Consider the following 16,104-nt stretch of genomic DNA (forward strand, 5'->3'; position numbering starts at 1 on the left):
TTTACTACTGTTTTACAAGACAGGTTACATTTTTATATCATTGATGTAACTGTTAAATATATTTAGAAAATGAAAATATGGAACTGTAGACGTCAGTCTGAGAGGGATGCATATGTACTCGTAACTGCACAAGCACACACACACACACACACACACACACACACGCAGCTGTAAAATGCATATGGGCTACGTGAGAAGGATATCGTTCCAAAGCTACTCATCTTTTTCTTATATTTACTTTTCTTAAAAACAATTCTGAAAACAACCAAGAGGCTGAGTGAACGTTATTTAGTAGATTGGCCACTCTTAAAACATTTAAACATGTGTGGCGTCTTAATGATTTGGTGAAAAGATTTTAGTGCTTCATCCAAAGGCAGCATTTCTACAGCTGGACTTATTGCCACGCTGAGCACATCTTGCTTGACACTGTGGTATTTGTTAATGACCATTTAGAAAGATGCTCTCCTTTCGGTTCAATGCCCCACCTAAATTAAAATGCTTTGATACTCTTCTTGTTGAGGAATCATCGCAAGATGCTTTGTTGGCCTTCTAAAAATAAAAGTCTAGGAAAATACATAATAGCTTGTATAACAGAGCCAAAATATTTAGCAGGTCTGTTAATCCTAGGTTGTCCACTGACTGGTGCATTGATGGATACTGGCCATCTTCCAGTGGTTTCAGCATGATTTCAGTATTGATAAATCACTTCCCAGAAGCAGCTCAGCTCACCTTTCTCTTTTGAAAAAGCTTCCCTCAATAAAGAATTTAGCAAGCATGTTTATTACATACATGTTTAAAGCAAATGGTTTTCCTACCTGTGCTGTGATTAATAAAGTTCCTTAATTTGGTAAGGGGCAGCACGGTGGCGCAGTGGGTAACGCTGCTGCCTCGCAGTTAGGAGACCCAGCTTCGCTTCCCAGAACACATAGAATAAAAGTACGGTCCGATGGCCAGGGAGGACAGAAAAAACAAAAAAAAACTCCAGAGGGCTGTAGAAAAATAAAAATCTGTAGGGGGTCCAGGCCACAAGACCACCCAGCCCCCTTTAGGCGTTCTACCTAACATAAATGACCTCAATCAGTCCTCATGGTATTCAGGGTTCTCATGGAAGGACTTGATGATGACGGTCACATGGACTTCTGGCCTTTAATCCATCAATGTAGGGACATCATTGTGCTTTGATCAGGCGGATCACAGATCACAGAAAACTGGAAAAAGAGAGTAGGGGTCAGTACGGATTTTGGAGCCACCATGAATAGTAATGATAATGAATTGAACATTCAGAGTTTCAGGATTAAATTAAAGTGAAGTTATGAGAAGGCCATGTTAAAGTAATGTATTTTCAGCAGTGTTTTAAAATTCTCCACCGTATCAGCCTGGTGAATTCCAATTGGCAGGCTATTCCAGATTTTAGGTGCATAACAGCAGAAGGCCGCCTGCCCGCCTCACCACTTCTTTTAAGTTTAGCTCTTGGAATTCTAAGCAGACACTCATTTGAAGATCTAAGGTTACGATTTGGAATATAAGATGCCAGACACTCCAATATATAAGATGGAGCGAGATTATTTAAGGTTTGTAAACCATAAGCATTCCATGATGCACGCTGGTCCTTGTACAAAAACACAGGGTCAAGTTTGTGAACACCTTTTAAGTATATGCAGTCTTTTCCTATAATAAATACTGTGTGAGCAGTTTCGAACGAGAAGATCTGATTGTATCCACATCAAACAAACATTGGATAAATAATGCCATTGCCATCAAATTTAAAAAACACATCCACTGCTGCATTGTTTCAGGTGATATTTGACAGACTTTAAAACTTTAAACTTATCAAACAGGCAAAAATGAAATGCATGAACAATCAGGAGACAGCATGTGGTGCACACATTGCAGACCCCTGCCAGCTATAAAGGGAAAACGAGTAAAATTCTAAACACTTACTGCCAGACAGGTCCGTGCACTTTTTGGTATTTGAAATTTCGTTTCAGAAAATATCATTTTAAAAAGAAAAAGAGACACTTATTTGGTTTTCAACTTAAAAGGGAAAAATGAAAAACGCAAAACAATTACTTTTTTCCTTTAGTTCTTTCACACGTCAGAAAAGAAAAATGCAAGAAACGAGAAAACGCCCTTCATTTATTTTGTCTGAACCGGACGTTTTTGTAGCTCAACAACCTGGTCAGGTAATGCGGCACTTGCAGCAAACACTGGTCACTGGTGTGTAGACTGGACTGTCATCATGACGTTGGAGCAGTACTCAGACGTGATTTTAGAGGTGGCAAAATAAGGCCTGTCATCGCAAATTATATCTGAGCGTCTGTCATATGAACATGGAGAAGCGAGAGGGTTTTCTGCGAGAAATGTTAGAAAGATTTGTGCTGAGCACATCTCGGTCTGTTGACTCTCTGACACACATTTGGAGATGGAGGTGACAACAGCTATAAATGCGTCTGTTTTGTTGTTTTTGAGCTATTACACTTTCACTATTTGAATCACAAATAAATCCAGAAAAGTATGTGTCATTTTAAGTTTATGACTGCTATTTGTTACCATAGAATTAAGAAAGACCTTATTTTCCATCATTTTATTCTTTAATCAAAAATCAAAATCTGAAAATTCCTTTCATTTTCATTTTTTCGTTTTTGCTTCTATAATGAAATTTCAATTACCAAAAAAGTACCCGGCACATGAAACACACTGTACACCCATTGTGAAGTTGAAAATCTTGAGTCTTATATGAAGTTCAAACTGAAACTGGGGTCTTTGTGCTACAACTCAATGAACATGACGCATTCTTGGCCTTGTTTCACTTTACTTCTTCAGAAACAAACGACAGATATGCTGACCCCTGCATTGAAAAGCATTTCTAACCCTATGTAGTGTTTGTATCAATTTAATAATATGAATTCTTTACATTTATATACCGGTCTTTCTCACTACTCAAAGCGCTCCACGCAGGGATAGCACAGTGGTGTTTGATGGCTTCTCCCTGGCCCTACATATTGTCCTTGTGCCCGCTGGAAGCGGAAACAAATATGTTTGGATGCTATTTACTGCTTTTCCTTATTTCCTTATTTACTGTACCACAGAGCGTTAGTGTAAATATGCCATATTCTAACACGATCACATACGATGCAATGGGCATTCATAGATTTGAGACATATGCTGAAAATTTTCAAAAAACAATGCCAAACGCTAAAATACCACACATGCTGTACATTAACACCAAATCTTTTTACCTGCAGGTTACATGTTTGCATACTTTATTATATTTTGTGTTGATTTTCTGTACTCTATACTTGTTTTATACATTGTATGATGGCTGATAGGAATTGCAGTGTTTATTGACCATTTCATAGCGCCTGCCTTTTACCTAATGCTATCCTTATAAACCTATAATGGAAAACTGAGTTTATCAAATGGTTATGAATACAAAATCTAACATGAGCTTCAAACCAGTGAAAACAGAGTTATTGCACACAATTTCTGTCATCTTCCATACTAAAGCAAAATGAAAAGTAGTTTCAAGCCATGAGAGAGTAAATGGTGTAGTGCAGATGATTTGGTTTTTGTTTTTCTTCCTCACAGGAGTGCAACTGGAGAGGCATGGCATGACATAATGCTCTCTTGTCTCAGTGGAAAGAGCTGCGACCCAAGATCAGGAATTAAAGAGGATGAATGTGGAAATGAGTTTGCCTACTTCTACTTTGTTTCATTTATCTTTCTCTGCTCATTCCTGGTGAGTCTAAATGAAATAAATAAATAATAATAATAATAAAATTTTCGAGATGATGGTCACAAGGCACCCTTGTGTCAAAAGTGCTCTTCTGTTTACACACTGACGCTATGTTCATGCGACGATTAGGACTGAATTAGCTGGACAGATCTTTACCTGCATTAAGGGCCTGTTGGGAAATCAGAGATATAATGATGTCACATAAAGAGACAGGCACAACAGGAGCTGCATGGAGACAGAGAAACCCAAACTGGCAATAGGGGTGCATCTAAGTAAGCCATTGTGGGTAAACACCAGCTCGTCATCAGGAATTGGTAAAACAGCCTGTACATTAGGAGAATATTATGGATAAAAGGAAAGTCATGGTAGAATGAGAGGATTCTTGCAATGTTATTATCACCATTCACTATGATCCCAAAAGGAAGTTGGCTAGCCCAATAAGACATTGTGAAGCAATTATAGATACAGTATCAGGCTTTTAAACAAAGGATGGTTTAGGCATTTAGGTCTTTTATTGGCAGGCTTGGAGTTTTATAAGGCACCGCTGACCCCAAAGTATGTTTGGAAGGTGCTCGGACCTGAACCTTAAAAGACTACTTTAGCACCACATTGATCGATATGAGGCTTTGGCTGAATGCTTCAGATGCCACAAACAAAAGACAGAAAGAATAGGAGGAAGGATCAACTGTGATATACTTAATGATATATAGAGGTGTTCAGGTTTGTGTTGGCCTAAATATATTGGTTCACGTGGAACCAAATAATTACATATTCTAGCCATTCTTAACCTATGCAGTGCTTAATACATGGAAGACACATGAACCTTTAGAGACCCTCTATATTGACAATATGTATGCAACTATACCTCAAGTACAATTTTACAGTAGAAAAGTGCTACCTCTACCATGTCCAAGTTAGAAACATACTTGAAAAACATCTGCACAAATGACCTATTTTTTGATTATTGTCATTGTTTGAAGCTATACTGTCCATCAATGATTAAAATAGAGGAAGTATTTCCAGAATAACTACCAAAGTGGCTCAACAATTGCACCTCCAGATGACCTAAGGCAACATGGGGAATGGGATATTCTATTTAGAATCGCAGATAATGAATAGAATTCGGCTGTGAACAAGATGCAGTCTGCATCAGTGCGTCAATTTATAATGGGCAAAGCATGATGTCATTCAGTTAGAACTGGGACATCACACACACCAATATTAGCCAGGATTATCCAAATCATGTCTGAAACAAGTGTTGAATTGCAAGTGATGCCATCAAGCACCCGCCATACATAGACATACACTAATGCACAAAAGTCCACCCAAGAAAATGAGTGTTTTTTCTTGCAGTAGCATTATGTAACATTGGAATAAATGCAAACAACTACTGATACCATAAAAAATAATATAAAATTTGTAGAGGTTTCTAAAAATGTATTAATATATTGTGAGATGTCTAGAATAACAGTACATCTGATTGAAATTAATGAGAAAGTGATCAAGCAAAGCCAGCCGTGGTAGTGGTACATTTTAACAAAATCGTTGGCTCTCTGTTCACATAGTTTGCCAAGTTGGGTTGGAGTGGGGTGATGAAATTTACTCGGTATGAAACGTAAATATCTGGAAAGTACTATTGATGATATCCCTGATTAATTAGCATCTCATTTATTCTAATGTGATTTTTTTGAAAACGATAAGATTAAAGAAAATATCTCAAACAAACTAAGGGACACGGTAGCTCGTAAACCCCATTCCAAGTAGCTCGCTAAAGAAATAATGAATCCTACATAAATTTGAAAACTTGATTAGTCAAATTAGGGGTGGGCGATCTTTCTAAAAAATCATATCACAATCCTTTTAACACAAAATCACAATCCGCAATCTGAATTGCAATCTCTCTTTTCGATGTGGCATACACTTAAGAGAATATCCGGACTCAAACTCATCAAGACCTAAGTAACACTTTATTTTAAATATCAAACAAAGTTGAATTCAATTGTTCTCTCGTTCGCTAGCTAAGTGGAGTTAAGGACCACGCCCCAAAGCTGGCGAGTAATTGAGGAAGGCCCCTCCCCTCGGCCTGCTGCCTTTTTCTCGGATTTGTGCAAATAAATCGGTACTGCAAGCGAACTATGATACATAGCGAAATGAGAGAAGTCTCAAAATCATCCGGAACGTTCAAGCAAATTATATTAAAAAAAAGGAACTAAATCCGTTAAGTAGTTCTCTCGTGAAAAGTGGGCAGACATACAGACATTGGATATTATATATTAGTAAACCTTCAAAATAATGTGCAGTTAAAGTCTCAACAGCATGCTCAGCATATCTGGAGCGTAGTAGAGCCAAAAAACTATAAGAATCGTCACCAAGCAGCTCTGAAAATGTCTGCTTTGTTTGGATCTCCATACCACAGATGAACATTTAAATGACTCCATAAGAGTGAACCTCAGTGGCTCCACTCCACCACACCTGCCTCTCTTGTTGACTCCATGCAGTGCCAGTCACCTGAGTAACTAAAAAACATGTCACACGTCCAACTGGACATGTGAATAAAGTGACACAGTGAAATGGGACAAAATGACAAATGAATAAGTCATATCTGTATATTTGGAATTGCATTGTTTTGTGTTCACAGCATTCATGTTTTAATTCAATAGTGTGAGATACATGAGAAAATGCATAGAGACACACAAAATGCAGGTGAATAAATATTTTTTAATACCGACTGGGAGCTGATCGAATTGGGCTACAAATTCTACATTTGTGAAAACTATACCTTCTTTGCAAAGAATTATTTGTTTTTTTAAGTCCTTGAAATGATTTTGTTATCATGGCACAGATTTGTGCTTATAATAGACCATGTCGGCTGATGTAATGAAGAGCTTCCTGTTTAAACGGGGCTGCCAGACGTGAACTCAGCTCTTCGGCGCACCTCATTTGATTTTTTCCAGCAAACAAATTTTCAAAACAAACTGTATTTTACGACTCTAATCAGAGTCGGAGTAATAATTATGTTGCCGTGGTCATTTTAGATCTGAGATCGGCTAAAATTTAAACAATGACCATTGTTAATACCCAGACATCATTACTCAGTCTGCCAATAGATGTCAGAAGGACGGATGCCAAAACCGGACTGCCCAAAGATAGATTTCGACATACCAAGCAAATGGCGATACGTTCTAAATTACTTACGGTTCCGGAGCTATAAAAGGGTTTAAGTCAGTCGACGATGTTAGTCCTGGAAAGTACGCCCCACCAAACAAACGTTCCAAAAACCAATCGAACTTACTGTTATCTGCTCGAACCAACACCGACTTACTATACTTGGCCGTCCAGCGGCGTCACTGAAGCATTCGAACATTCTTAGCCAATCATACAATTCGGTGTCCGCATTTGCCACTTTATGTTCTAACTACAGAGGCCGAGTCCAATTGCATGGTTCTAACTTGTATTGAGTCGAGGTATTGACGCGAACACCATACATACAGATAGTATCAAATTATATATAAGGATGATGTTTTAATGCAAAATGTGAGTTGTGGACACCAACATTTTGTAAATGTTCAGGCAAAACAAGAGTATTCAGTTTATTTGGGGTGAAATAAGCTATGAGAATAAACAGAAAACATGAGCAGCTCTCGGCCATTTTCATTTTGTAAAACAGAGCTTAAAGGGGAAAAAAGGTTGGAGATCCCTGGTTTAGACAATAAGACTCATTTCAGGCCTAGTTGGTGTCAATTTTTTTGTGATTTGATTGGGTAGCGAGGAATCACAAATAGAAATAAGGTCAAAATAAAAGGGAAATTGCAACTTAAGATGTACATACAATGCAAGATGTTGTGTTTATGAACATTTATGAATTTCTTGACAAAACTCTTGCCCTGTTCAAGTTGTTGTCTTTCCTCAGACCTTTAGTCGATCTAAACATGTCTGCAAATAGCTGGACGGATTAGTTATTACTACTTTCTCAAAACTGCATAAATAAATTCTGTAACCTAATGCTTACTATATTTATGTATCAAGATTGCAAATACCATACATTGCATCAGTGTTCATATTGCTTACTATACGTCAATATTGCTGCTATTTCTTTGTCTTGTCTTTGGACAATGTCTTGTTTGTGTTTTAATTTTAAATTTAAATCTTAATTCTATTTTTAATTTATTATTTGCACTTCATGTTGTTACACTGTGGACCCTGTCTATCTGTATACTCGTACAGTGGAACCTCGAGTCACGACCGTAAGTCGTTCCAAAACTCTGGTCGCAACCTGATTTGGTTGTGACCCGAAGTAATTTCCCCCATAGGATTGTATGTAAGTACAATTAATCCGTTCCAGACCGTATGAACTGTATGTAAATATATTTTTTAAAGATTTTTAAGCATAAAAATAGTTAATTACACCATAGAATGCACAGTGTAATAGTAAACTAAATGTTAAAACATTGAATAACACTGAGAAAACCTTGAACAGAGTAAAGTAACATTGCCAGAATTCACGCTACAGCCTTACAAACCGCTCGCTGTAAACACTTTTTTTTCAAAGAGTTTCAAGCACAGGGAAAAAAATGAACATCTGAAAAATCCTTAATTTATACAAAAACTAACCATAAACACCCAAGAAAATGAACCTTGCGTGAGTCGAGTTCTGGCATGAAGGAAGTGAGGAGGAACTGGCTGGAGAGGAGATTACAGTTTTGAGGTAAAGTCCCTCTGCGCGATGCACGTCTGACTGAGAACAACGTACTGCACAGGGAGAGACTGAACACGTGCGGAAATCAACGGCGCGTACAAACCGGAAGGGAAACTGGCTTGTTCGTCACCCGAGTGTGTGGTCGTGAACAGCTTTGCAAACTTTTTGGTCGTAACCCGATTTGTTCCGAGACGTTCGTGACCCGAGGTTCCACTGTATATGGTTAAGACGACAATAAAGTTCGCTTTGACTAATTCCAAAATGAATGATAACGCTCTGAGTTTTTTGTTCTTTCATTTTTTATTTTTGTATTAGCTTGTTGCTTACAATTCCATTATCATAAACCTTTCACAGGGTTTCCAATGGTGTGCCTAAACTGCTACAGACTGACTGATTGAGTCAGTATTTAAAGAACAAGCAGTTATGCATCTTACAATACCTTCTTAATGCTTTTTATATCCAGATGCTGAATTTGTTTGTGGCTGTCATTATGGACAACTTTGAGTACTTGACTAGAGACTCATCTATCTTGGGACCTCATCATTTAGACGAATATGTGAGGATCTGGGCTGAGTATGACCCAGCTGCCTGGTAAGTGCCTTGTGGAAGTATATGACACAATCTGGAGGTAATTTGCTTATGTGTATTACAAGAAACATAGTTATATGGTGTATGACAGGCACTTAAAGGTAAGCTATGACCCATATCTCTCTGTAGAAGATGCACATAAGGCCAATAAGAGCATACAAATGCATTTGGACTAAGTGTGTTTTCCATTTGTCTGACTACTTCTGAAATACATATATACCAAAGGATGGGGGAAGCTTCTCCATGTGCTTCCTCTTAATGAAGATGAAATGGTATATAAATAATTCTTCTCTAAGAGAATTATTTTAACCAAGCAATGTGATTCATAGATTGTATAAAATACAACAGCAGCAAAAAAATGTGGTTGTGCTAAAATGTCTTACAGCAAAATACTGTAGAGCAGTGAATGGAAAGCTGTGGAAAAACTAGTCTTTTTTGTGACCTTTCATTGTCCTGTCTGATCCCTGCATCGGTGAGGACATCAGCCACTGCATTTTCTTTATCTGGTGTTCCAGCCATCTCTGTTTCATGTACTATAAAGTCAAATCCAGACAGCTTTCCATTGAAGAAAAAAATATTAGGAAGTAGGAACCTCTTGCATTTTTCTTCCTCCATAGCCTTCCTGCTGTGTCTCCTTCACTCAATGTGCCCGTTCTTCAGACAGTGTCCAGTGGCATATGGGTGAAGATAGCCCTGGAATCTGAATACTGCCCAAACTTATTTTGCTTTTCTGCACAGAATAAGTTATACAGTATCTGATTTCCAGGACGATGATGTACATGCAACTGTCACAGACTTTATACTGTATCTTTAATATGTAGTTAGCTGTGCTAATTGTTGGAAAAGAACAGGCTTGGCAAAGTGAGAATAAGGGCTAAGGATGAGTTTGAACAAATTTGGACACCATAGAATAAATTATATTGGCTGTAATGTGATTAGAGCAATAAAGACATATTGACTGTATCTAAAACAGCAGCAGAGTGGAAAGCAACTGTATTATAACGAAAGACAATGTTACAGCAATAAAGGAAGACCGAATGTTTTTTTTTATCTATGTATGTGCTTGTTCTCCAGTTGTCCCTTTTATGTGTTGTCTGCTCTAATTCCATGTATTCTTCTTTCAGCGGGCGAATTCATTATAAGGATATGTACAGTTTATTGCGTGTAATCTCACCCCCTCTGGGCTTAGGAAAGAAATGTCCTCATAGGGTGGCCTGCAAGGTTTGAATTCCACTAAAACCTAAACCTGCTAGCATCCAACGGAATGAATGTTGCTTTACTTATTTCCATTTCTCTTGCATTCTTATTTAAAGTAGAATGTGCAGGACAATGCAGTCACCTAAAGAAGCATGGAGTGCACTGATCTTTTAAAAAATAAACCCTCCACCATTTCTGCTTGCTGTTTAGCCAAGGCTAGGCATAATGGGTATAGTAATGTGCATTGTTATTGGGGGACAGTAACTGCATTGACAACAACTGCCATCCTTACAACACAGGCAGTGGGGCTTTGCTTGCTTAAAGCTCCCTGCTCTTCTATGCAACAGTTAGATTTGCATAGAACTTTTATTTTTTTTTTTTTAAATAAAGCATCAACTACAGTAGCAAAAAAGTTTCTTATTTATCACTGACAAGCCCAGAATAACCTTGTTTTTATTTTTTTTTATCTCCCATATTTTTGTTGTTATTTTGTTATTATCTTTCCTTGATTTTTCTTTTCTTTCTGGGATCTTGCTTCTCCCTTTTTGTTTATTAATGCCCTGCAGTGGCCGCATCAGTTACAGTGATATGTATGAGATGCTAAGACACATGTCACCGCCCTTAGGCCTGGGGAAGAAATGCCCAGCCCGGGTTGCTTATAAGGTAGAATGACCCTTACTGAAACGGCAAGTTGTGTCCTGTTAGTGTTCAGTGTTTTCAAAATATTCACAGATTGATGTGAGGGTTTTGTGGCGGGAGGGGTTGGTGTTTGGATAAAGGATTTTTCTGTTTGTTTTTTGTTTTGTTTTGTTTTTGATTTTTTTTGTTTTTTTTTTTTGTTTTGTTTTTGGAAAAAAAATTGTAGTTTCCATGCAATCCAAAGGAATGGGAAACAGCACTACAAAGCCTGACATTCACAATCCTATGGGCTTTGCAGTGCCTATACAAGAACAGACTACTGTATGTATCCTATACACAAGCTCCTATCATTTATAGTCTGTTTCATAAAAATACTAAGAGGAGTTTTACATTATACATATTTTAATGTAAAACATAATTCAAGCACCTTAGCATATAAATATATGCGTAAACATATATATACTTATATCTGTATATAAAGAGAAGTAAAGAAAATGAGGTGCGTACAGCTCTGAGATGAAGAAATCTTAGTGCAAGGAAAGCAGCCCATGAAGTACATTTTAGTCATCCCAGCCCTCTGTTTCTTTTCTTCCTATGGATTGCATCTATGCAGACTCCTATATGTGGCCTACATAACACACACACACACACACACACACTCACACACACTCACAATTTGGATCAAATTACATTTGGATAGAAGACGAACAACTGAAATTGTGAACTTTTGGCAATGCCATAAAACACAGACCCGAGATAATTAAATCCTGTATTTCACTGATCGTTAAAACAGGCTACTAACTTTTCCACCTTTCCCTTTTTTTCTTTCTGTCAATGCAGTTCTAACATATTTACGGTCCCTCCTCTCTACATACTGTGCCCAGTAAACTGTCCCCTTCCTGCATGCTCATTTTTGTCACTCGGTCGATGAAGGCCATATCTCCTCTCCACAGGCACACCAGTTCACCCATCTCTCCTCTTCCTAACTTGAAATGCATGTCTGATTAATGGCTGTGGGAGCTCCACTACATGCATAGGAGAAATTTTGCTTTCAGTCTGGTTGCAATGAACCTCTGTTAAATGACAGATATTTGCTACGGAATAAATAATTTTGTATATCTATGTATATGTGTATGTATATATATATGTGTGTGCGTGTATATATATATATATATATATGTATGTATATATATTTATATACTGTATATATATGTGTGTGTGTGTGTGTGTGTGCGCGTGTGTGTGTATAATGCACTTTTTCTGTAGTAAATATCTGTTTATTGTGTGCATGCACCCATATATAAATATATATATAAAATATACAGTATGCTTTGTGTATATATATACATATATATATATATATACATATACTTATATATATATATATATATATATATATATATATATATATATATATATATATATATATATATATATATATATATATCCTTTTATTAGGATAACTATTGTAATCATATCAGTAATGTGGATTCATTGTGGTCCCAAAACTCTGCTGTCTTCTCCCTGGGTGTATTTTCCACAGAACTTAGTTTGTCTAAACATAAACACATCAGTGATCAGTTCTCCTTATTAAGCATAAAGAGTTTGATTTGCTTCATTGTCTGTTTGGCTACCCGTTCAGCTGTTGAATTTGCTCCTCTCTAATCAGGTTGACAATGCACATGCGTTTAAAATAAATGAAGAAATTGGCCCCTTGCAATATGACAGGGACTGGGACGCCACGTGTTAAACTGATAATCAGAGACATCTTGTTCTTCACCATTACTTTGTCAACGTATGGATTATCAACATTAAACAATAATCTTTTTTCAAAGGATAAAACTGCTCTTTTTTGTAAGGAGAGCTGAAGAAAGAAGCTGTGACCATAAGGAAAGTAAAAAAGAAACCAAACCAATGAGTAAAGGTGCACCATCTTCATCTGGTTGGGAGTCGGTTCGGCTATAATGAATGTTTCTTTTGAGTCTTTTTTTCTGAAATGGGCTATGGCAGCCAGGATTGCTTTGCTCAGGTACAGGCCCCTCTTCATTTCTGCTTTCATGTAACACTATCATGAGGTTAACATGCAGTTGAAGGCCATGCATTTCTTGTAGTAGTTTATAGGATGCAACGTTGGTCTTGAAAGACAAGCCAGTAACAAACACAACCACGATGGGGTTTAAGCAGTGCAAAGACACACAGTACAGTTGGGCTCTCCCTGCCCTTGTTGTCAGTCCTGACACAAGCTAATGGCAGTTGGCGATCATGGCATTGGGTGGCTAGCATCTCTTTTCTGCTGGAGGTATTGATCCAAGCCATGGTCAAGTCATGGGATTTACTGTAGTTTGTGTCAAAGGAAGACTGCTGCATGTGGGATTGGTAGTAGGGGCCTATTTAAACAGTAGAAATCTATATGTGTGCGGTAGCATAGCCTGCACTGAATATACAGAACACTCCTAATGCACCAGATCATTCGGCTGTTTCAGCTGGTTAATATAGATCCGTTTCTGGTATTTGACAGCTTTTTTGTTGATGAACCAATTTATAGTTCAATTGCTATGTAATCCTGGTGTGCTATTGTTAGTGAAGGTGCAGCATTATTTCCCTTCATAGAGTAAAAAGGCCTCTGGATACAGAAAGTTATGCCACTGCAGTTTAACTTTTCTGAATGAGGCCTAAACACCTCCATGAGCCAAAGTAATATAAAACTACTGACTTAAAGAAGTGCATCAGTAAATCCCCGATGTGCTGGAATCAACTAGGAGCTAGTTGAGACGATATTAACTAAGTGCAACTCTAAGATTATAGGGTGGTCCAGATCTAATTATGCAATTTTTATTTTGCTATATCTTATTAAGTTTATTACATAGAAAATCACCCAAAAAATCCCCGACCATCAAGAAGTGTGTGAACTGACGACATGAAGAATCGTCTTTGCGCCGAACTGGAATCGTTCCGCCATAAATCAAAGTCATCCAGACGATCTGGATCTGCATACTTAGATCTGGGCCTCCCTGTATTTCCTTATAGCTGGCAGGAGATTTCTGGAATATAAAGACTGTTTTTTTTACCTTTTCTGCACCCTTTTGTCATTTCACATTTGTACTTTGTTTCTTTGTAGCCTATAAACTTTAAAAATAAGCAAAACCATTCTTCTTCTTCTTTTGGCGGCTCCCATTAGGGATTAGGGAAAAATCCAAAATTGTTATCCACATATTGATTTGGCACAATTTTACACCGGATGCCCTTCCTGACGTAACCCTCCCCATTTATCTGACATAGAGCTCTATTTATAAATGCTAAAGCAGCTAACAAAATGTTTGACTTCTTTAAGCTCTGCCATTTAGATCTATTGAGAACATGGACTCCCTGATGAATGCCAGCTTTGCTAATCTCAATTCTAATCTTGCAACAAGGAGCAGAACCTCTAGTTGCCCAACTTGAATTTTTTTTTTTTTTCCCTAGTTTTCAGTCCACCTGCAGTTTTGGCTGGGCAAGATGAAAAGTCTAAAGTTATATTGCTATTTTAAAAGTCTTAGCAATTTTCTCATGAACACAGAGGAGAGAATTTTTTGTCAAAGAATTGTGAAGTCTCTCAAATTCTCACTGCTTCATTCGTAACTAGAAGTAGAACTCTTCTTTGAAGTATAAAAATAAAGAGAAAGAATACTTACAGAATATGGACATTTAATATGACGATTTCTTTAATCATAGGAATGAAAATGTACCTAGGTGAGCAAATCCAGTCCTCAAGGACAGCAGTGTCTTTTGGTTTTCATTCCACCTTTAAACTCTCAATTATTTTTATTTACTTGGAAACATTACAACTGTAACACACTGCTTGATTGACAAATGATTTAGTATTGTCTCGGCTAAATAATAAGAGTATGCAGGTTTATTTGTCAGTTACATTAAATAAGTAATATGAAATGATCCATGATCGTCAAGTTACCACAAGCTTACATCAGGTAAGCGGCAGTTGAGAGCTGACAAATGGAATGAAAACTATCAAACCTCACTGAGCCCTGAATGAAGGCTATACACCGACCCACCCTGGTTATAGTCTGTGTCTGGTACTCATATTGCATAGCCTGACTGAACAAACGTCTCTGTGAGGAATGTATACAATTCTGTCTTTTGCTAAATACTGGCAGGACTGGAGACCACCAGCTTCACTCACTACTTGCTCATGCGAATGTATCCCCCTTCACAAGTTTCATCAGTTCATTTCTGTATCAGGGGAAGCATTCGGGTGAAATCACATGCTGTATTTTTTAAGTGATGAGAGAATGGAGGAGAGGAATCCCTTTGATATAAATATTGAATCACCTTATTTAGTCTAATAAAGTTTATGATAAAATTGCTATTAATTAATTGTCTTACAAATTGATATTTTACTCTCTCTCTCTATATATATATATTTAAATATATATATATATTAAATATTTAAAGCTCTGCAGCCAATAGAGCAGTCATGCTCGAAACCTTTATATCCATTGCTGACCCAACCTATTTCTCTGTCTAAAATTCAACAATAAAATAACCTCAGTGAATTAAACAGGAGCCAGTATCTGCGATTAACTGCTGTGTGCGCATCAAAGCAATAGGATATTAATCTTTATTTGGAGTATGTGTAGTATGTTAACAATCACGTTTAGTATATTTATGAATGCAGTGTACACCAGGGGTTCGTCAGTGGTGTGTTCTTCTCCTACTCTGTTCAGTATTTGTATGGACTGGGTGTTGGGGGGGTCGTGGGGTCCAGCGGCTGGGTGGCATCTGTTGGTGAAGAGAGATTCATGGATCTTGATTTTGCTGACGATGCTGTGATCTTCGCAGAATCAATGGAGGCTCTGATCGGGACGCTCGAGAGTCTGAGCGAGGAGTCTGAGTGTCTGGGCTTGCGAGTGTCCTGGTTAAAAACCAACATCCAGGCCTTTACTGACCTCTTGGGCACGGCCATCAGCAGTGTGTCTATCTGCGGAGAGAGTGTCGACCTCGTCATTGAGAGGCTTACTGACCTCGGCAGTGACATTCATGACTCTAGTGACTGTTCGCATGAAGTCAGTAGACGGATTGGGAGAGCATGGGGGGTCATGAGGTCACTGGAAAGGGGTGTGTGGCGCTTCCGATATCTCAACAAAAGGACGAAGGTCCAAGTCTTCAGAGTTCTGGTGCTTCCTGTTTTGCTCTATGGTTATGAGACATGGACGGTATCCAGTGACCTGAGACGAAGACTGGACTCCTTTGG

At 37.9% G+C, this 16,104-nt stretch overlaps 1 protein-coding gene across 1 annotated transcript in view; it reads left to right on the forward strand.

Moving 5' to 3' along the window:
- Nucleotides 1–16,104, forward strand: part of LOC120540050 (voltage-dependent P/Q-type calcium channel subunit alpha-1A-like) — a 514,575-nt gene that overhangs the window by 423,728 nt on the left and 74,743 nt on the right. The window contains exons 39-41 of the mRNA XM_039770511.1: nucleotides 3,589–3,739; nucleotides 8,896–9,023; nucleotides 10,784–10,880. Coding sequence (XP_039626445.1) covers nucleotides 3,589–3,739; nucleotides 8,896–9,023; nucleotides 10,784–10,880 — 376 coding nt within the window. The remainder of the gene's footprint in view (nucleotides 1–3,588; nucleotides 3,740–8,895; nucleotides 9,024–10,783; nucleotides 10,881–16,104) is intronic.

The sequence above is a fragment of the Polypterus senegalus genome, chromosome 12 (genome assembly GCF_016835505.1).
Source record: "Polypterus senegalus isolate Bchr_013 chromosome 12, ASM1683550v1, whole genome shotgun sequence".
Lineage (NCBI taxonomy): Eukaryota > Metazoa > Chordata > Cladistia > Polypteriformes > Polypteridae > Polypterus > Polypterus senegalus.